Source organism: Cetorhinus maximus, chromosome 21 (genome assembly GCF_964194155.1).
Source record: "Cetorhinus maximus chromosome 21, sCetMax3.hap1.1, whole genome shotgun sequence".
NCBI lineage: Eukaryota > Metazoa > Chordata > Chondrichthyes > Lamniformes > Cetorhinidae > Cetorhinus > Cetorhinus maximus.
Window position 1 is genome coordinate 8,625,255 of NC_135899.1, and position 23,372 is coordinate 8,648,626.

General features: G+C 45.9%; 1 protein-coding gene across 1 annotated transcript in view; it reads left to right on the top strand.

Moving 5' to 3' along the window:
- LOC144695617 (tenascin-X-like) overlaps positions 1 to 23,372 on the top strand; it is a 205,783-nt gene that overhangs the window by 164,779 nt on the left and 17,632 nt on the right. The window contains exons 22-26 of the mRNA XM_078566513.1: positions 6,022 to 6,321; positions 7,615 to 7,896; positions 19,910 to 20,209; positions 20,954 to 21,244; positions 22,877 to 23,167. Coding sequence (XP_078422639.1) covers positions 6,022 to 6,321; positions 7,615 to 7,896; positions 19,910 to 20,209; positions 20,954 to 21,244; positions 22,877 to 23,167 — 1,464 coding nt within the window. The remainder of the gene's footprint in view (positions 1 to 6,021; positions 6,322 to 7,614; positions 7,897 to 19,909; positions 20,210 to 20,953; positions 21,245 to 22,876; positions 23,168 to 23,372) is intronic.

Below are 23,372 nucleotides of genomic sequence, written 5' to 3' on the forward strand. Positions count from 1 at the left end.
GATTTGCAGAATGACAGAGAAACGGGCGGGGGAGTAGCAGTGGTGAACTGACCTTGCAGAGGGCTGGCAGGGACACAATGGGCCAAAAGGCCTCCTCCATGCGATAAATATTCATGAGTCTAGGATTCCAAACATTTTCCAGTGGCAGGAGGGTTGGTAACCAGTGCACACAGATCGAAGAGGATTGGCAAAAGAAACAGAAACAACATGAGGAAACATTTATTACACAATGATCTGGACAAACACTGTCTGTGAAGATGATGGAGGACGATTCAATAATAAGTGAAAAGAGACTCAGATAAATACTTGAAGAGGAAAAATTAACTCGGTTATGGGGGAGGAGTAGGCGTGTTAGGAATAATTGAATTGATCTTTCAAAGATCTGGCACAGACATGATGGGCAGAATGGCCTCCTTCTGTGCTCTATCATGTTGTGATCCTCTGACCGCCTTCCTGTTAGTAAAAGACATTGTGCCTTGGGTTTCGTCAGGAAGCTTTCAGAACTGGATGTGTTTATTCCCCGTTTACTCTCTGTGTTTTAGCTGAAGTAAATTGTGTTCTGATTCTCCCGTGTGAGGTCCCTGCAGAACTACTTGTTTCAGTGAATAGCTGGGGAAATTTCCCATTGGGAGATTCCTGACAGGCTGAGCTGGGTTGGATATCAGGGTGTTATTAAACCCAGTTGCACTCCTGAATCCCAGTGAAGCTCCTTTTAGATTTACAAGTAAGCAGACTGGACATTGAATTCTCGATGTTGTGATGTAAGGTGTCCCTACAGGTCTATTGAGTCTGTGCTTATCAAAGTTTCCTGTTAGTCTATCAGAGTTTGTCTAGTTCAGTGACATAAAGACTAAAGTAGTTAAGAATGTGCCGAGACTCAACCTGGTCTATTCATTCTAATAATGGACAATATTACCCTTCTGTCCGTATTCTTCAACCTCTCTAAACAGCTCTGTTCTCCATTAAATTGTACCTCTTTGGCCAAGCTTTCCATTACCTGTTCTGATATCTCTATACGTGTCTCGCTGTTAAATTCCATCCGAAAACACTTCTGTGATGGGCATTGGGATGTTTGACTATTCTAACAGTGCTAGATAAATGCAAGTTGTTGTTGTTCTCCGAATCTGCTTCAGCTGCTGTTGAGGTCCGTTAAATCTTGCATTCCTTGAAGCACCATTGACTTTAGGAGCATCTTTTCTCAGCCAAATTCTCCGTCAATGCTGGAGTGAGTTCCGTACTGGGATAGAGGGGAGAATCTCAGATGAGTTAAGGAGTGTTCTTCTCTCTTCCTCTCCTCATTGGGATTTTCTTTTCCTCCATTTCTCGTCCAGAACTCACTCGATCTTTCTCCTCAGGTCAGGCCAGAGGGCCGATTAACGATCATTGTTTTTATTTTAAATTGTAGTCTCCACAGATAAAGAGGGTCAGATGCCGATCGAAGTGACGGATCTGGACAATTTCTCCGTGTCTAAGGTCATGGCCCAATCCCTCAAACTCTCCTGGGAAACAGAGAGGACCTATGATTCCTTTCTCATCGAATACGGGCTCGAGGGCTCTGAGGATGTGAGAAACCTCACGGTAACCGGTGACCGTCGATTCACCGTCATCACAGGCCTGAGGCCTACCACCGCCTACAGGCTCCATCTCTATGGGGTGTCTGGTGGCCAACGCACCAGGCCACTGACCACTTCCGCCAACACCTCAGGTATCTCCACTGAAAACGAGTGATATTTTGTAATTTCTGTTGCTTCATAACCTAGAAAAAGGAAAACTATCCCTGAATGTTTCTCTGACAGAGGGAAATTGACCGAGAAAATGTTTGGGGACCACTCTCATGAGTGGGTGCTCTCATTTTAACTTGCACAGGTCCAACAGAAATCATTCTGTTGCCATAGATATGGGACCTCTACCAACATCAGAGCTGAGTATACCAGGCAGGTCCTGGGCACTTGGGGGGAGGGGAAGGTGTCTCCCAGCCCCGATCAATTCGAAGGTGACAGATCCGCTGCTCTGATCTGCAGGAAACTTGTTTCAGTCCCTTGACTGCAACTTACAACGTGTTAGATCTGTTTTATCCAAATGACAGAAACCAATTATCTCGGCCAGGGGACATCACAGCATTCAGTGAACTATTCCAGTGTCCAGTCCAATATTCCCACTATCCTGTCTGATATTCCCAGGGTCCAGTCCAATATTCCCCACTGTCCAATCCAATATTCCCCACTGTCCAGTCCAATACTCCCCACTGTGCAGTCCAATACTCCCCAGTGTCCAGTCCAATACTCATCACTGTCCAGTCCAATCTTCCGAACTGTCCAGTCCAATATTCCCCATGTCCACTCCAAGATTTGCACCGTCCAGTCCAACTTTCCCCACTGTCCAGTCCAGTAGTTCCACTGTCCAGTCCAATATTTCCCAGTATTTCTGGTGCCCTGCCCAATATTCCCAATGTACTGGGCAATGTTCCAGGTGTCCAGTCCAATATTTACAATTACACTGGCTAACACAATACTATATAATAATATATTATTGATATATTATTAATATTATAATATTACTGAGAATCCAATATTCCTGATACTTCCAATACTTCCTGGTATCCTGTCAAATATTTCCAGTATCCTGTCCAATATTCCCAGTGTCATGGCTGATTTTCCAATATTAAAGGCACAAAGTTAATGCAAGTTTGATGTTGCTGTTCAGCACCCCAACACCCAGACCCATGGCTCGAGTCAGCCCCTCATTATTCTCATTCTTCTTTGTTAATTGTCGCTAATAACAATGCTGCTCACTTCACAGTGAGGAACATTGGGATGTTGCTGGAGAATGAGCTGCTCTATCCAATCAAAGCCTTTCTTTTTAAAACAGTAATGGCAGAACCAGTCCGAGTTTGTTGTGAAGAGCTGGTATGAAACCTCTTAGCATGTAGCGCCCTCTTGCTGGACATGTCACACGAACCTCCTGTCACACACTCCCCGTCACACTGTGCAGACAATACAACTCCATCCGCATTCTTACATTGCTTACCGTAAGGTGACGGTTTGTCGGTTAATAGCCAAACTAAGTGTGTCACAGTGACTGAGGTGTACTTCAGCATCCAAGAGTATCTTACAGGCTGCGTAGGGAGTCACACAGAAGTGATTCTGATTGGTGGGTATCGTTTTGGCTGCTGGTTTTCCTCTGGGGTTTCTTTGACTTTGTTAAGCTGTGTGTGGATTCAAGCCGCTGGTGAATATTTTACTTCTGTTCTTTCCTTCCCCCCCCCTCCTCCTTTGAGCCTCCACAGATAAAGACACCGTCAAACCCGTTAAACTCGGCGCTCTTTCCATTTCCGGGGTGACTGCCCACTCGGTGCGGATCTCCTGGACGACACAGTTGGTCTTTGATTCCTTCCTGATCCAATACAGAGCCCAGGGCTCCCAGAGTGTGCGGAACCTGACGGTGACTGCCAATTGGCGCTCCTACCTCATCACAGGCCTGAGGCCTAACACCAAATACACCATCTATGTCTATGCGATTTCCAGAGGTCAACGCTCAGCACCATCGATAGCTGTAATCACCACAAGAGGTACCTATCGTTCAGCCAATCGCCATCACAATTCCCGGTGAAATACCTGCATTTTCCGTCTTTTACTTCCACAGTCAGCGAAAAATATTTTCCTCATTTCTCACCGGATGCCTTTATGTGGGAAAATATTACGTCTGCTTTTACTTCCCATCTCCGATTGGCTTCTCGGCTGTCGATTCTCTTTCTCTCTTTTCCATTCCCCAACTTATATCGGTTGCTATGGCGATGCCGGTCACTCTGGACCGATGACTGTGATAGACCGAGAAGATCAGTGTTCCGGTCAGTGGGAGCGGTGACTGTCTGAGAGCCGGAAACTCGGATCCTCATGTATTCACTGCCGCAAAGTCTCAAGTGATGGTGCCCAGTTATCCCGTCAGGCCGGCATTGAGGCTTCCAAATCTGGTCTAATCTCTCCCTGTGAGGATGTGCAGCCTCATCTGTACTTATAACTCACGCCCGCAATGGGAGCTGCGTATAAATATCCTCCAGTGATTCATCCTTGTGAATCATGTGCTTCCCAATGCCTTTTCCTGATTAACTTTGTGCTGCTCCTGACAGGAAAACTCAACAACACATCATAGTTGGCCAACTTTCCTTCTCTGACCTGCACCTCCCAGAACAATGGTCAACAGTCCCCTTTGACCAAGGGTATGATGATGTGTCTGCGACTTTATCTCATGCTATTCCATTACCCCAGGCCTTGCGAACGTGGTCAAAGAGTAGGAATTTCCTTCCTCTCATTTCTGTCAATCTCTTTATCTTTCATGAACCGCACTTTAGGAAGGATGTGCAGGCCTTGGAAAGAGGGCAGTGGAGATTCAGTAGAATGGTTCCAGGGAGGAGGAACTTCAGTTATGTGGAGAGACTGGAGATCAGATTGTTCTCCTTGGAAGGAGAGATTTGAAAGAGCAGTTCAAAATCTAGAAGGGTTTAAACAGAGGACATATGCCTATATAAATGTGGTATGCACTGCCTGAAAGTGTGGTGGAGCCAGATTCAATAGAAGCTTTCAGAAGGGAATTGGATAATTACCTGAGCAGAGCAGATTTGCAGAACGACAAAGAAACGGGCGGGGGAGTAGCCAGTGGTGAATTGACTTTGTAGAGTGCTGGCAGGGACACAGTGGGCCAAAAGGCCTCCTCCATGCGGTAACTGTTCATGAGTCTAGGATTCCAAACATTTTCCAGTGGCAAGAGGGTCAGTAACCAGTGTACACAGAATGAAGGGGATTGGCAAAAGAACCAGAAACAACATGAGGAAACATTTATTACACAACCATCTGGACAAATATTGTCTGAGGAGATGGTGGAAGACGATTCAGTAGTAACAGTCAAAAGAGACTCAGATAAATACTTGAAGGGAAAAAAGTAACTCATTTATGGGGGAGGCGTAGGCGTGGTGGGTCTAATTGGATTGATCTTTCAAAGATCCGGCACAGATATGATAGGCGGAATGGCCTCCCTCTGTGCTCTATCATTCTCTGATCCTTTGACCTGCCTTCCTGTTAGTAAAAGACATTGTGCCTTGGGTTTCTTCAGGAAGGTTTCGGACCTGGATGCGTTTATTCCCCGTTTACTGTGTGTTTTAGTTGAAGTAAATTGTGTTCTGATTCTCCCGTGTGAGGTCCCTGCAGAACTATTTGTGTCAGTGAAAAGCTGGGGAAATTTCCCATCGGGTGAATTCTGACAGGCTGAGCTGGATTGGATATCAGGGTGTTATTAAACCCAGTTACACTCCTGAATCCAGTGAAGCTCCTTTTAGATTTACAAGTAATCAGGCTGGACATTGAATCTCGGTGTTGTGATGTATGGTGTCCCTACAGGTCTATTGAGTCTGTGCTTATTGAAGTTTCCTGTTAGTCTATCAGAGTTTGTCTGGTTCAGTGACATAAAGGCTAAAGCGATTCAGAATGTGCCTACGCTCAGCCTGGTCTATTCAGACTAATAATGAACATTATTACCCTTCTGTCCATATTCAACCTCTCTAACTAGCTCTGTTCTCTCTTAAATTCTGCCTCTTTGGCCAAGCTTTCCATTATCTGCTCTGATATCTCTTTACGTATCTCGGCGTTAAATTCAGTCTGAAAATGCTGCTGCGATGGGCATTGGGATGGTTGGCTATTCTAATGGTGCTAGATAAATGCAAATTGTTGTTAGTTGTTGTTGTTTTCGGAGTCTGTTTCAGCTGCTGGTGAGTTGCGTTAAATCTCGCATTCCTTGAGGCACCATTGAGTTTAGGAGCATCTTTTCTCAGCCAAATTCTCCGTCAATGCTGGAGTGAGTTCTGCACTGGGATAGAGGGGACAATCTCAGATGAGTTGAGCGTTCCTCTCTCCCCCTCTCCTCACTGGGATTTGCTTTTCCTCCATTTCTCGTCCAGAACTCACTCGATCTTTCTCCTCAGGTCAAGCCAGAGGGCCGATTAACGATCATTGTTTTTATTTTAAATTGTAGTCTCCACAGATAAAGAGGGTCAGAGGCCGATCGAAGTGGCGGATCTGGACAATTTCTCAGTGTCTAAGGTCACAGCCCAATCCCTGAAACTCTCCTGGGAAACAGAGAGGACCTATGATTCCTTTCTCGTCGAATACGGGCTCGAGGGCTCTGAGGATGTGAGTAACCTCACGGTAACCGGTGACCGTCGATCCACCGTCATCACAGGCCTGAGGCCTATCACCGCCTACAGGCTCCATCTCTATGGGGTGTCTGGTGGCCAACGCACCAGGCCACTGACCACTTCCGCCAACATCTCAGGTATCTCCACTGAAAACGAGTGATACTTTATCATTTCTGTTGCTTCCTAACCTAGAAAAAGGAAAACTATCCCTGAATGTTTCTCTGAGAGACAATTGAGAAGCGGGAAATTGACCGAGAAAATGTTGGAGGACCACTCTCACGAGTGGGTGCTCTCATTTTTACTTGCACAGCTCCAACAGAAATCATTCTGTTGCCATAGATATGGGACCTCTCCCAACATCAGAGCCGAGTATACCAGGCAAGTCCTGGGCAATCGGGGGGAGGGTGAGGGTGCCTCCCAGCCCCGAGCAATTCAAAGGTGACGGATCCGCTGCTCTGATCTGCAGGAAGTTTTGTTTGTCCCTTTGACTGCAACTTACAACGTGTTAGATCTGTTTGATCCAAATGACAGAAACCAATCATCTCGGCCACAGGACATCACAGCAGAGCATTCAGTGCGATATTCCAGTGTCCAGTCCAATATTCCCACCGTCCTGTCCAATATTCCCTGGGTCCAGTCCAATTTTCCCCACTGTCCAATCCAATATTCCCCACTGTCCAGTCCAATACTCCCATGTCCAGTCCAATACTCCCCAGTGTCCAGTCCAATACTCCCCTGTGTCCAGTCCAATATTCCCCACTCTCCACTCCAATATTCCCCAGTGTCCAGTCCAATACTCCCCAGTGTCCAGTCCAAAACTCCCCAGTGTCTAGTCCAAAATTCCCAACTGTCCAGTCCAATATTCCCAATGTCCACTCCAAAATTCGCACCGTCCAATCCAAGTTTCCCCAATTGTCCCTAATAACAATGGCTGCTCACTTCACAGTGAGGATCATTGGGATGATGCTGCAGAACGAGCTGCTCTATCCAATCAAAGCCTTTCTTCTTAACACAGTAATGGCAGAAACAGTATGAGTTTGTTGTGAAGTGCTGGTATGAAACTTCTTAGCATGTGGCGCCCTCTTCCTGGACATGTCACACGAACCTCCTGTCACATGCCCCCCCATCACGCTGTGCAGACAATACAACTCCATCCCCATTGTTACAGTTTACCGTGAGGTGACAGTTTGTCGGTTTATAGCCAAACTAAGTGTGTCACAGTGACTGAGGTGTACTTCAGCATCCAAGAGTATCTTACAGGCTGCATAGGGAGTCATACAGAAGTGATTCTGATTGGTGGGAATCATTTTGGCTGCTGGTTTTCCTCTGGGGTTTCTTTGACTTTGTTGAGCTAGGTGTGGATTCGAGCCGCTGGTGAATATTTTACCTTTGTTCTTTCCTCCCCTCCCTCCTCCTTTGAGCCTCCACAGATAAAGACGCCGTCAAACCCGTTAAACTCGGCGCTCTTTCCATTTCCGGGGTGACTGCCCACTCGGTGCGGATCTCCTGGACGACACAGTTGGTCTTTGATTCCTTCCTGATCCAATACAGAGCCCAGGGCTCCCAGGGTGTGCGGAACCTGACGGTGACTGCCAATCGGCGCTCCTACCTCATCACAGGCCTGAGGCCTAACACCAAATACACCATCTATGTCTATGCGATTTCCAGAGGTCAACGCTCAGCACCATCGATAGCTGTAATCACCACAAGAGGTACCTATCGTTCAGCCAATCGCCATCACAATTACCGGTGAAATACCTGCATTCTCCGTCTTTTACTACTGCAGTCAGCGAAAAATATTTTCCTCATTTCTCACTGGATGCCTTTCTGAGGGAAAATATTACGTCTGCTTTTACTTCCCATCTTGGATGGGCTTGTCTGCTGTCGATACTCTTTCTCTCTATTCCATTCCAAAGCTTTTATCAGTTGCTGTGGCGATGCCGGTCACTCTGACCAATGACTGTGATAGACCGAGAAGCTCAGTGTTCCGGTCAGTGGGAGCAGTGACTGTCTGAGAGCCGGAAAGTCGGATCCTCACGTATTCACTACCGCAAAGTCACAAGTGATGGTGCCCAGTTATCACGTCAACCGGCATTGAGGCTTCCAAATCTGGTCTAATCTCTCCCTGTGAGGATGTCCAGGCTCATCTATATTTATAACCCACGCCTGCAATGGGAGCTGCGTATAAATATCCTCCAGTGATTCATCCTTGTGACTCATGTGCTTCCCAATGCTTTTTCCTGATCATCTTTCTGCTGCTCCTGACAGGAAAACTCTGCAACACATCATGGTTGGCCAACTTTCCTTCTCTCACCTGTACCACCAGAAAAATGGCTGACGGTCCCTATTGGCCAAGGGTATGATGATGTGTCTGCGACTTTATCTCATGCTCTTCCGCTACCCCAGGCTTCGCGAACGTGTTCAAAGATGAGGTATTTCCTTCCTCTCATTTCTGTCAATCTCTTTATCCTTCATAAACCGCGCTTTAGGAAGGATGTGCAGGCCTTGGAAAGAGGGCAGTGGAGATTCACTAGAATGGTTCCAGGGAAGAGGAACTTCAGTTATGTGGAGAGACTGGAGAAGCTGATTGTTCTCCTTGGAGCAGAGTAGACAAAGGAGGGATTTGAAAAAGCAGTTTAAAATCTTGAAGGGTTTAAACAGAGGATATACACCTATATAAACGTGGTATACACTGCCTGATAGTGTGGTGGAGCTAGATTCAATAGAGGCTTTCAGAAGGGAATTGGATAATTACCTGAGCAGAGCAGATTTGCAGAATGACAGAGAAACGGGCGGGGGAATAGCAGTGGTGAACTGACCTTGCAGAGGGTGTAAATGTTCATGACTCTGGGATTCCAAACATTTTCCAGTGGCAGGAGGGTTAGTAACCAGAGCACACAGATTGAAGGGGATTGGCAAAAGAACCAGAAACAACATGAGGAAACATTTATTACACAACAATCTGGACAAACACTGTCTGAGGAGATGGTGGAAGACGGTTCAATAACAAGTGTAAAGAGACTCAGATAAATACTTGAAGGGGACAAATTAACTCGGTTATGGGGAAAGTGTTTGCGTGGCGGGACTAATCTTTGATCTTTCAAAGATCCGGCACAGGCATCATGGGCAGAATGGCCTCCTTCTGTGCTCTAACATTCTGTGATCCTCTGACCTGCCTTCCTGCTAATAAAATACATTGTGCCTTGAGTTTCTTCAGGAAGGTTTCGGACCTAGATGTGTTTATTCCCCGTGAACTGTCTGTGTTTCAGTTGAAGTTAATTGTGTTCCGATTCTCGCGTGTGAAGTCCCTACAGAACTATTTGTTTCAGTGTAAAGCTGCAAAATTTCCTATCGGGAGATTCCTGACAGGCTGAGCTGGGTTGGATATCAGGGTGTTATTTAACCCAGTTGCACTCCTGAAACCAATGAAGCTCCTTTTAGATTTACAAGTAATCAGACTGGACATTGAATTCTCGGTGTTTTGATGTATGGTTTCCCTACAGGTTTATTGAGGCTGTGCTTATCGAAGTTTCCTGTTAGTCTTTCACAGTTTCTCTGGTTCAGTGACATAAAGAGTAAAGCGATTCAGAATGTGCCTAGACTCTACCTGATCTATTCATCCTAATAATGTCTATATTGTTCAACCTCTCTAACCAGCTCTGTTCTCTGTTAAATTCTACCTCTTTTTCCAAGCTTTCCATTACCTGTACTGATATCTCTATATGTATCTCGCTGTTAAATTCCATCTGAAAATGCTCCTTTGATGCCCACTGGGATATTTGACTATTCTAACTGGTTAGAATAGCTAGATAAATGCAAGTTGTTGTTGTTCTCGGAGTCTGCTTCAGCTGCTGTTGAGGTCCGTTAAATCTTGCATTCCTTGAGGCACCATTGACTTTAGGAGCATCTTTTCTCAGCTAAATTCTTCGTCAATGCTGGAGTGAGTTCCGCACTGGGATAGAGGGGAGAATCTCAGATGAGTTAAGGAGTGTTCCTCTCTCTTCCTCTCCTCATTGGGACTTGCTTTTCCTCAATTTCCTGTCCAGAACTGACTCGATCTTTCTCCTCAGGTCAGGCCAGAGGGCCGATTAATGATCATTATTTTTATTTTAAATTGTAGTCTCCACAGATAAAGAGGGTCAGAGGCCCATCAAAGTGGCGGATCTGGACAATTTCTCTGTGTCTAAGGTCACGGCCCAATCTCTCAAACTCTCCTGGGAAACAGAGAGGACCTATGATTCCTTTCTCGTCGACTACGGGCTCGAGGGCTCTGAGGATGTGAGAAACCTCACAGTAACCGGTGACCGTCGATCCACCGTCATCACACGCCTGAGGCCTACCACCGCCTACAGGCTCCATCTCTATGGGGTGTCTGGTGGCCAACACACCAGGCCACTGACCACTTCCGCCAATACCTCAGGTATCTCCACTCAAAGCTTTGAATTTCTGTTGCTTCTTCCCCTCGAAAAAGGAAATCTTTTCCTTAATTTTTCTCTGGCAGACTAAAGAGATGAGGGAGATTAATCAAGAAATCATGTCAGGGCCAAACTCAGCAGTCTGTGTGCTCCTTTTAACTTGCACAGGTCCAGCAGGAGTCACTTTTAATATTTTGCCCCTCTGTTGTCATAGATACAGGGCTGTCCGTCTGTATGAGTCTTTCGCAGTCGAGCCCTGGGCACTCAGTGGAGGGGGTATAGGAGGTGCTCAGGAGAATGCGGTTGTGCCCCAGGGGTTCCAGCAGAGAGATTCAAACGTGACCCGCCTGCTGCTCTGAACTACAGGAAACTTGTCTTTTTATCCCAGTGAATGCGATTTTCTCTGTGTTTATAATCCAGGTCCTTTTCTGCTGTTGAAGGACCAGAAGGAAAGTGGAAGGCCAACTTCAGATTGTCAAATTTTGTTTTAACATTCTGGGCTTTTCTGCAATTAATGGGGTAACCAATGAGGATAGGTTTGGATCATGAAACATAAATAGAAAATGCTGGGAAAAGTGAGCAGGTCTGACATCATCTGTGGCGAGAAACCTCACGATAATGTTTCAAGTCCGTATTACGGACTTGTTTTTCCTGCATTTTTTGTTTTAGTTTCAGATTTCCAGCATCCGCAGTGTTTTGCCTTCAACTTAGGTTTGGATCATGTTGGCTTGACCCCTTGAGATTAGATCGGTGTGCTCAGATTAATAGGATAGATGGAGAGAAACTGGTGGGGGAATCAAGAGCCAGGAGCCATGCTAAAATGTGAGCAAGGCCTTTCGGGAATGAAACAGGACAAATCTTTTTACCCAAAGGGTCATGGGAACCTGGAACTCTCTCCACCGGAATGGATATGGAGGGTCAGTTTGAGATTGATATTTTCGTTGGGTTAGAGTTCGGCAGAGGTCAGCTGTCATCTGTGGCTGTGCAGGACCCGGTGCTGACTGGGCATGCTCCTGTTCCTGTGTTTGTCCCAAAGCCTCTTTTGGCCGCTTCCTTTCAAGTGTTTCTTTGAGGAGCTGGGTGTCAGTTCCTGATCCTGTCCATGTTTGTTTGAACACGCAAGCTGTGATTGGAACTCGGTAGCCATCCGGAGCCTGCCACATAGGCCTTAGGATCGCCCTTGCTGCCCAATAAAACATCTCCTTTTTCTCTCTTTCTTAGCCTCCGCAGTTAAAGACACTGTGAAGCCAAGTATACTTGGCAACATTTCTGTCTCTCACATCACGACTCAGTCCTTCCAACTCTCTTGGACGGCGAGCAAGGGCTTTGATTCCTTTCTGATACAGTACAGCGCTGCGGAACCCCGGGATGTGCACAACCTCACAGTGGCTGGTGACCAGTGGTCCTCCTTCATCAAAGGCCTGAGGCCTATCACCGTCTACACCGTCTGTCTCTATGGGGTTGCAAAGGATCAGTGCATAAAGCCACTGACCAGTGTAGTGACCACCGCAGGTATTTTAAAAAAATTAATCTGAGGAGTGCGTCCACATTCATTTTATTCTTTTAACTGTTGTTTTCTGGGCAAGTTATTTATTCCTACTTTCCCAGCTCCCTTCAAAACAACGGTGTAATGTGTCCATGAACTCAGTAGATTGGGTTTTAATGGTGGCTGACCTTGAAATGGGCTCATTGCAGACTTGAGGCCCTTAAAGTGAGAATAGCTCACAAGTTTACTGCAGCCTAGGTGATCGAGCTTATCTTTGTTTTCTTGGTTCTGTCTTTATGGTATCAGTATTTCTCAGTCATTGGTTTATAAAGTGATGCCAGTTTCTTGCCCATGTTCTATTTCCCTGGATATTTACCCAGTGGGGACTTTGTTCAGGTCCAGGACAGCACACATGGCAATATTACAGCCTTGCCCACACGCTAATGTTCCACACCCTCCATCTCCCTCTTCCCTCGCACTCCCCATCCCCTGCATCCCTCACACTCACCACCCCCAAAACATTGGAAAATCGCAGGCGTTTTATGCAGCCCTGATTAACCAGCAGACATTGCTGAGGGATGGTCCTTAAACAGTGACAAGCCATGTCTTTAACTCCTGCTGAAATGTGGCCTCCCTAGGTGACAGTTATACCTGAAGACCAGTGTCTCAGCACCAACAAGATGGGGCAAGATGTCAAGTGCAGATCATCGGCCACTTTGTCCGCCGGTTATTGCAAACTATCAGTTGTCAATGGATAGCCTCTAGCCTTCAAGTGTTTTACCCATTCAGGGTCCTTGTGGCTGTCTTCTGCTCCACCTGCACCCTACCTTTGCTCTGGTATGGTTGCAGTGTGACCATCAATAACCAACACGCACCAAGTCCCACTCACCTACATTAACTCCTGGTCAAGTAATGTCTTGATTTTACAATTCTCCTCCTTGTTTTCAAATCCCTACAGTGTCGTACCCCTCCTGATCTCTGTCATCTCCTCCAGCCCCACAACCCTCCGAGATATCTGCGCTCATGTAATTCTGGCCTATTGAGCATCCCTGATTTTAATCGCTCCACCATTGGCAGCTGTGCCTTCAATTGCCTATGGACCCTAAGCTCTGGAATTCCCTCCCTAAACCTCTCCGTCTCTTCCTCCTCCTTTATTATGCTCCTTAAAACCGACCTCTTTGACCAGTTTCGATCATCTGTCTTAGTAACTCCTGCTGTGACTCAGTGTGAAGCATTGTTTGATAATCGCTCTCATGAACTGCCCGATGGGAGGGCGTTTTACTCCTTTTAAAGGTGCTGTATAAATGCAAGTTGTTGTTATTGTTGTTGTAGCTTCCACAGGAACCGTTGTCACGGAGCCCAGCGAGACAGTGGAGTTAGGTGGCCTTTCCGCTTTGGCCCTGACACCTCACTCGGTTAGGCTTTCCTGGTCAGCCAAAAGAGACTTTGACTCCTACGCCGTGCAGTACAGAGCCCAGGGGTCGGAGGAGGTGCGGAAACTGTCCGTGAGTGGTCACAGTCGATCGCACACCATCACAGGCCTCAGGCCTACTACCAAGTACACCTTCTACCTCTACGGGGTTTCCAGCGGCCGCCACACAACCCCCCAGTCTACTGCTGCCACCACCAAAGGTACACTGGCTGCGACAGATCTGATGGGAAATACTTGCTCAGCCCTTTCGAATGGAGAAGGCAAATATTTCCTTCTGAATAATTGGACGGTACCGTGAGATCTCCTCAGTAATTCAGCTGGGATCTCCCTGGCCTAAAGGCTGAAGCCTCTGACACACTCGTGTGGTTCAAGGGCATAGTAGGCCGCAGGCTTCAGACCAGCTGGGCTTTGAGTCCGGAGAGTAGCAGGAAAGTCCCCTTCAGGGAAACACCAAACTCCATAGAGCATGCTCGGTGGATCAGGTTTCTGCAACCTCTCTGAATGACAGAAGGCCTATCCTTCTCTCTCTGGGTGTTTGCGTATGGAAACTCTCACTCTATTATATATTCATATCCTCTATAAAAGTATACAGTCCTGCCCTCAACCGTGGTATGATTCCTTTTCATTCCCGGTCCAGGTCATCTCTCCGAATTCCCGGTCCAGGTCATCTCTCCGAATTCCCGGTCCAGGTCATCTCTCCGAATTCCCGGTCCAGGTCATCTCTCCGAATTCCCGGTCCAGGTCATCTCTCCGAATTCCCGGTCCAGGTCATCTCTCCGAATTCCCGGTCCAGGTCATCTCTCCGAATTCCCATCCCCTGGGACGTTTCCCAGTTTTCCTTCCATTCCAGAAGAATCTGAGGCACCTTTTTAGCCCCTTGTTTCTCCAGCCAATCAACAGCTGATGCTCTTCATATCACTTGGTTTAATTATGTCTCACTGAACACTTAATCCTCTCTCTCTCTCTTTCTCTCTCTCTACTCCTCTCCTTTCCTTAAATAATCAGGATGGTTCCCAGTGCCATTCCGTCTGCATTCCTGGCTTTCCAAGCTCCACTAATAGACAAGAGCTCTTTCCAGGACTCCTTTCAATTGCTTGTTCCTCATTAGAGGTCAATTGAAGATCACTCAGTTGTTTTGTTACATTCCCTCATGCTACCAACAGGATCGGACTGTCTTGTCTGTGTGTCTATCATGTTATGTCAGCTACCTGGTTACAAGCTAGTCCTGTGCTAGCTTGTGCTTGGTGGCTGCATGGGAAACTTTCCCTATAATCTGAAAGTTTGGCCTAATGCTGCATTGCCAAGTCTGCCTTTCAGCTGAGCTGCCAGTTCCCGATCTTCCAATAAAGCATGGAATTCATAGCACCTTACAGAACAGCTAGAGGAGGCCATTTGGCCCCTCATGTCTGTGCCAGTCTCTGAAAGAGCTCGCCAATTAGTCCCATGCCCCTGTGCTAACCCACATCCTTGCAAAAAATCTCTTTTGCAAGCACTTATCCAACTCCCTTTGAAAGTTACAGCTGAACCTGCGTCCATTGCCCTTTCAGGCAGCACGTTGCACAGCACAGTTCGCTGCATCACCAAAACGTCTCCTCTAACCCCACTCTTTTCCCACGGGCTCACACAAAACCTGTCAATAATTAAGTGCTTCAATTGAGGTCCTCCAAAGGAATGAATTGTGGTTCTCTGATAGAGGTGCTCAGAGTCCTGAGGGGCCTGGACAGTGTCAATAGGTAGAAACTGTTCTCACTGGTGGGAGGGCCGAAAACCAGAGGATGCTGATTTAAAATGATTGGTAAAATAAGAAGCAAGGGCGACATGAAAAAAAGCTTTCTCACGCAGTGAGTGGTTAGCATCTGGAATGCACTGCCTGAGAGTGTGGTGGAGGTGGATTCAATCGGGCATTGGAAAGGTAATTGGATCATTTTCCGAAGAGGAAAGATTTGCAGGGCTACAGGGAGAAGGCGGGAAAATGGCACAAGGTGAGTTGTTCTTGCAGAGAGCCAGTAGACATTTTGGGCTGAATGGCCTCCTTCTGCACTCTCATCACTCAATGACGGTTGCTCGGTGACGCTAGGAGCTTTCAGCCAGTAACAATTCTCATCTGCTTTTTCTCTTCTCGCTTCCACAGGTGAAGTTAGTCCAACACCGAGGGTCCCAGTCAGACCTGGCATCTCTAATGTCGCCGCCAACTCCCTCCAGCTCTCCTGGACGGCGGGGCGGGTCTACGAGTTCTTTCTGATCCAGTACCGAGCCCACGGCTCGCAGAGTATGAGGAACCTGACTGTGGCTGGAGATCAGAGGTCATTCTTCATCACAGGCCTCAGGCCTAGCACCAAATACACCATCTCTCTCTATGGGGTCTTTAAAAGCCAAATCACAAAGCTGATGGCCTTTGTGGCTTCCACCACAGGTATCCTGCGATAAAACGAGAGGTTAAATTACTGTGTGCGCTCCAGGAAATATATTCCCTCCGCCTCCCTGATCCAATTCAACCTGTAGCCAGCCCCGTTACTATGGTAACCACCTCCATTTTAGAATAAGATTGATGCCATGAACCTGTGTGTGTTGTTCCTTCTGTGTGTGGAAGATAGGGTGAGATGCAGAGGGATGGGACCGAGGAGGAGGGTGAAATGCAGAGGGATGGGACCGAGGAGGCCTTTGGGGACCATAAAAGCCAGCATTGGCTGGTTGGGCCAAATGGCCTGTTTCTGAGTTATTAATAGTGTGTAATTCAATCAAAGGGAATGTACATGGACAGCTGATTCGACATGGGCTGTTTCCCATCATCGCACAAAGTGCACGAAAGAATCTCATGACATTACTGCGCCAATTACCTCTTCCTGATTTTAACTTGTGTCTCCTTGCCTTATTCTCACAGTTAAGTTTAAAGTAATGTAAACTCAACAAATCAATCTCTAACCCTCCCTTTGATCATGTCTCGGATGCCCCCTTTCCAGGGCGCATAGCCCATGTCCCTCCGGTCTTTCCATATTGCTCAGACCCTCTGACATTGCGGCTTCTTCTCTGTGCTGCCCCTGGTGCCCGAATACCTCCATAAGCCAGTAATGGACTGAAAGAATTCACGATGCGACGTTGTTCAATGTGTCATGCTCTGGCCTCTGAGTCAGAGGGTTCAAGTCCTTACTGTAGGAGTCACATGTAATCCAGGCTGACACTCCCACGGAGTGCTGCACCATCAGAGGTGCCCTCTTTTGGATGAGGCGGTAAACCGATGCCCCGTCTGCCTCCTCAGGCGGATGGAGAAGATCCCAAAGCCACTATTTCAAAGAAGACCAGGGGAGTTCTCACTGGTGTCCTGCCAATATTTATCCCTCAATCGACATCACTAAAAGGCAGATTATTTGGTCATTGCTGTGTGTGGGAGTTTGCTGTGTGTAAATTAGTTGCCCTGTTTCCCACAATGCAACAGTGACTACACTTCAAAACTATTTCAGTGTCTTTGAGATGTTCTGAGGTGGTGAAGTGCACCATTGAAATGCAAGTTCTTAATTTTTCCAGGCGGAAACTCTTGGTATTTTTTAATTTGATATTTTACCCGCTTGTCTCTTGCCTCTAGCTTCCATAGTGAAGGAAGGTGTAAGACTGGGTCAAACCAGGGCTCTGGGCAGTCTCTCGGTCTCTAACATCATGGCTGACTCAGTGGAGCTCTCCTGGTCGACGCAATGGGCCTTTGACTCCTACGTCATTCAGTACAGAGCCCAGGGCTCCGAGGAGGTGCGGAAGCTCAGGATGACTGGTAACCGGCGATCATACATCCTCCTAGGCCTCAAGCCTACCACCAAGTACACCATCTACATCTACGGAGTGTCCAGTGGCCGTCACACCAACCCACTTTCCATCGTCGTGTCAACCACAGGTAGCTGTGCGACCCAGCGAGGATTTCTTGCAGGCCGGAAATAGTTCCATTGCCCCCTTTTGGCGCAAAGGGGGCAAATATTTCCTGACTTTCATCTATGGAGAGCATCCCTGTTACCATGGTAACCTCAGCCTACTTCTCCAAAACACCAAAAGTGGCAAGTTTCATTGGGCCAACTTTCTTCCCACGTTGGTGCAAGCATTGAAATTTGTCTCTCTCTCTGTCTGGCTGTTTTTGGGCTATGTGTCTCTCTCTCTCTCTCTCCTTTTTATATATTCATATCCTGTATATAAATATATAGTTCTACTGTCAACCAAGGAATGATTTCTTAACCATTTCTTGTTATCTCTTTAATTCCCATTCATTCTGATCTTTTGGTTCCATTCCTTGTCATCTTTCCTATTCACATTTCCCTCTGGTTGACTCTTCACTGTCCTCTGAAATAGCCTAACAATTGTCACTCAGTTGCATCAAACCACTACAGGAAAACAGCACTGTGGGCGTACCTACACCACATGGACTGTAGCAGTTCAAGAAGGCAGCTCACCACCACCTTCGCAAGAGCAATTAGAGATGGGCGATAAATGCTGGCCCAGCCAGCGAAGCCCAAATTCTCAAGAATAAATAATTTTTAAAAACTCATCAGTTCTCGTTCCTCGTCATCTCTTCAATTCTCATTGCTCGTCATCTCTTCAATTCTCATTGCTCGTCATCTCTTCAATTCTCATTCCTCGTCATCTCTTCAATTCTCATTCCTCGTCATCTCTTCAATTCTCATTCCTCGTCATCTCTTCAATTCTCATTCCTCGTCATCTCTTCAATTCTCATTCCTCGTCATCTCTATCATTCCTATTCCCTGTGAGGCTTCCTGCTCCCTTTCTGCTGAGGATGAAATCTGAAACAGTTATTATCCAGTGTTCTTGGGTCAGATTGCTGGCTGATGTGGTGACTCCTGTTAGTCTAACTGAGGCTCCAAATGCCCTGTTCATCTCTCTCTCTGTCCCTCTCTCTCTCTCACTATTGGATAATGTTAAAGTGGAGAGTGGTGCTCGACTGAGTGAAACACAAGCACCAGAGCAGAACCATTCACTCTATTGGGAATTTCCAGCTATCTGGTAGTTATTGCTGTCTGTATGGGATCTGCTTCTCCTGCGAGTAATATATGATTTATATAACTCTGTGGACTTGTACCACAATATACAGTGTATATAACTATGTGGACTTGTACCATAATATACAGTGTATATAGCTCTGTGGACTTGTACCATAATATACAGTGTATATAGCTCTGTGGACTTGTACCATAATATACAGCGTATATAGCTCTGTGGACTTGTACCATAATATACAGCGTATATAGCTCTGTGGACTTGTACCATAATATACAATGTATATAGCTCTGTGGACTTGTACCATAATATACAATGTATATAGCTCTGTGGACTTGTACCATAATATACAATGTATATAGCTCTGTGGACTTGTACCATAATATACAGTGTATATAGCTCTGTGGACCTGTACCATAATATAGTGTATATAGCTCTGTGGACTTGTACCATAATATACAGTGTATATAGCTCAGTGGAATTGTACCATAATATACAGTGTATATAGCTCAGTGGACCTGTACCATAATATACAGTGTGTACAACTCTGTGGGTTTGTACTATAATATACAGTGTATATAGCTCTGTGGATTAGTACCATAATGTACAGTGTACATAGTCCTGGATTTATACATATAGTATATATGGCTCTGTGAATCTGTACCATAATCTACAGTGCATATAGTTCTATGGATTTATACCATAGTATACAGTGCATATAGTCCTGTATATTTATACCATAATCTACAGTGTATATAGCTCTGTGGATCTGTACCATAATCTACACTGTATATAGTTCTGTGAAATCATTCCATAAAATAGTGTATATAGCTCTGTGGGTCTGTACCATAACATACAGTGTATATAACTGCAGATTTTTTACAATAATCTATAGCGTGTATAGCTCTGGATCTGTACCACAATCTACAGTGTATATGATGTATGTATCTTATCTAACTACAATGGTCTATGCTCCCTCTGTACCTTAATACATGGATTCCCTACTTCAATCAGCAATGCCTTCTCCCCCTCCCCACTCGGGGAACTAGTGTGATATTCCACATCTGAACCCCAAATACCACCTCTCAATCCGGAGAAGCATTCCCAGGTTGGGTCTTTGCCACACAGGAACTCAGTACAAGCACCTGGAGGAGCCTCTGAACCAGAGTAACGGTAACTTATACAAAGTCTGTGGTGTATATATGCACACCTGGACTTATGTCCTTTTTTCTCTCCTTTCTTATCTCCTCGCTGTTATCTCCACCTATCTTTGAAAGGCTGTAGATATTTAACCCAACCTCCAAGAATAAGGTGCTGGGTATGGCCTAGGCCAGTTAGGTTACACAAGGGGGAGTTTGCCCAGAGCAGTCTTTAAATCGCATCTTTCTCTGCTTTCTCTCCAGTTTCCATAGATACCAATGGCGTAAAACCAAGCAGGCTGAGTAAACTTATCCGCCTTTCAGGGAATAATGTTACACAGGACTCCCTCCAAATCTTTTGGGCTGCAGAGAGTGGCTTTGATTCCTTTCTGATCCAATACAGAGTGGACGGATCCGAGGAGGTGTGGAACTTCACTGTGCCTGCACACCGACAATCTTCCTTCATTGAAGGCCTGAGGCCTAGTACCAAGTACCTGATTTCTCTCTATGGGCTCTCTGGCAGCAGACGGACAAGGCCACTAACCACTATAATAACCACTGCAGGTATTCCTCACAAGCCAGTTTCTTCCAGAAAATTACTTTAACCACTGCCCAACCTTTTCCCTATCTAGTACCCAGAGCACTATCGCCTGCTGGAAGCTCCAGTGTCGCTATGGCAACCATGGTCGACCTCCTTGGAACGATACCCATTTCCATCATCTAATCTGTCAAATGTTGTGTGTTCTGTGTAGCGTGTGGATGCCTTGTAGGAAAGACATGATTTTTTAAATGCTCTTGAATTGATTTTGTTCCTTAGAGAGTTAATTTTGTTCTCCTTAGGGCAGAGAAGGTTATGGGGAGATTTATCGAGGCATGAGGGGTTTTGAAATAACTAAGGAGAAACTGTTTCCACTGGCAGGAAGGTCAGCAACCAGAGGACACAGGTTTAAGATAATAATCCAGATAAGGTACATTAAAAAATCCAGATGTGGAGATGGGGAAACATTTTGTTCACACAGCAAGTTGTTTTGATCAGCATTGCCTGAAAGGCTGGTAATTGAAGGGGGAAAATTCACAGAGGATCAGCCTTAAGGAAGTGGGACTAATTGGACAGCTCTTTGAAAGAGTTGGTACAGGCATGATGCCCTCATTCTGTGCCATGAGATTCTAGGATTGTGATGTACTAACAATTGAAGTCATCGTCTGCTGGAGAGTTGAAACTGTAAGGAAGTGCTTTCTCTTGCAGTCGAGCAGCAGCAGCTTCCCCTCAGTAAAGTGTTGTCTATTTCTTTCTCTTCCTCCTTTTAGCCCCCGCGGACAAAGAGGGAGAAAAATCAGGCAAGTTTGGGAGCCTTTCATTCTCAAACATCACAGCTGACTCCCTCCTCCTCTCCTGGACAGCCGAGATTATCTTTGACTCCTTCCTGATACAGTACAAATCTCAGGGTTCTGAGACTCTGCAGAATATCACGGTAACCGGTGACCGCAGATCAACATACATCACAGGCCTTAGGCCTACGACCAACTACACCATTTACCTCTATGGGGTGTCCGGTGGCCAACTCTCCAGGCCGTTGGTGGCTCTCTTAACCATCACAGGTACATGCGATCCAGGAATATGGATCGACTCAGCTATTCCGGCTTTTTCCCTCCTCAGGAAATATTTTCACCCTCCATCTCTCTCTCTGTTCTCAGCATCTTGAGGCTGGGAGCAAGAAAATATTTCTTCAATTGCTTCTGTCGCTGTGGAAACCACCGCCATTTTGTTTTTCCAAAGTATGACAGCAGGTTCCACGGGTAGGCTTCTCAGGCCTAATGCGCATTGCTAAGGTCTAAATTGAATAAATGATGTTTTAGTGTTAAGACACTGCGTAATTATTGGGTTAGAAGGGGGCACAAAGTGAGATAAAGTCAAATTAAGCCGCTGTAAGGTGTGTATATTTTGACACACGTGTGCAGGTCTAAGTTTACTCTGAATGTGCTTGGCTTTCAGTTTCCATTCTTTTCCTCTTCCCAGGCTAGATGCTAGAATTTCACCTTCGGAGACAGACCTCACTCTCCTAAGTGTAAAACATGGAGACCCCTAACCATGTGTTTTGTTTACAGGAATGTTCTCAATTCTCCTCCGACTTAGGCTGGGCAAAGATAAAATAATTTCTGGAGGCATTAAATTGTTTCTTCCTCACAGCATTCCCATCAGTGGAGAATCTCCCTTTCGTATTCGTGAAATCCATATTATGTTACTAATGTAGAGAATACCAGATATCCGGCAGTATGTTACAGATTGGAATTTAATCAAAGGGTTTGGCTGGTTTATATATAGAATAACAGATACCTGGGAGTGAATTACAGACTGGAATCTAATCATTCAATTTGGGTGGCTTATATATAGAATTACAGAGACAGGAGTGAATTACAGACTGGAATCTAAATCGAGGGGTTTGGGTGGTTTATATATAGAATAACAGATACCCGGGAAGGAGTTACAGACTGCAATCTAATCATTTGGTTGGGTGGTTTATATATAGAATTACAGAGACAGGAGTGAATTACAGACTGGAATCTAATTGAGGGGTTTGGCTGGTTTATATATAGAATAACAGATACCCGGGAGTGAGTTACAGACTGAAATCTAATCATTCAATTTGGGTGGTTTATATATAGAATTACAGAGACAGGAGTGAATTACAGACTGGAATCTAATCGAGGGGTTTGGCTGGTTTACATATAGGATAACAGATACCCGGGAGGGAGTTACAGACTGGAATCTATACAAGAGGCTTGTGAAGTTTATTTATAGAATACCAGATATTTGGGAATGAGTTACAGGCTAGTACCTATCCAAGGAGTTTAGTTGGTTTTTATATAGAATAACAGATACCCAGGATTGAGTTACAGACCATAATATAATTGAGGGGTTTGGTTGGTTTATGTAGAATATCAGATACCTGGGAGTGAGTTACAGACCGAAACCTAATCGAGGGGCTTGAATGACAGACACCCACCCAGGCCTAAGCTAGTGGAACAAGGATTGTGAAGTCCGATGGGAAGCGAGATAAATTGTTCGTTCACTTGATAGTAGAGAAACGTGGATTTGGATTGAATTCAGCTTCTGAAGACAGACCTGAATAGTGAGATTCTGCTGAAAGAGCCCCTGCCTTTTCCTACACAACCTTGCCCTCCTCGTACTCTTTCCGCGCCCATTAACCCTCCATGTCATCCTCTCTCTAGCGGTTCCCGTTCACACAGCCGGGTTCAGTACGCTGGGAAGGCTCTCGGTCACAAACATCGACACTCACAGCCTCAAACTCTACTGGACGGTGGAGGAAGGGGCCTTTGACTCTTTCCTGGTTCAGTACAGAGACTCTCAGGGGCGGCTGGGAGTCAAGGAGGTCACGGTGCCTGGCAACCTTCGCAATGTCACCATCGCAGATCTCATACCCAGCACCGAGTACCTCATTTCCCTCTATGGTGTGTTAAAGAACCAGCAAACGGAGCCAATTCCAATTGTGGCACGAACAGGTACTAACAGGGCCCAGTCGCTCAATCATTGTTCTCAGGATTATAATTTCTCTGCTGTTATCTCTGATCAAAAAGCTCTTCTTCATTAACCATCACTTCATCCCAATACAGCAGGAGCTCATGTTGAGTGTTAACAATTTTACCTCCATCTTTTTTTTAATCTAGAGGCCAGAGGTTTGCATTACCATCAGGGACATATCCTGCC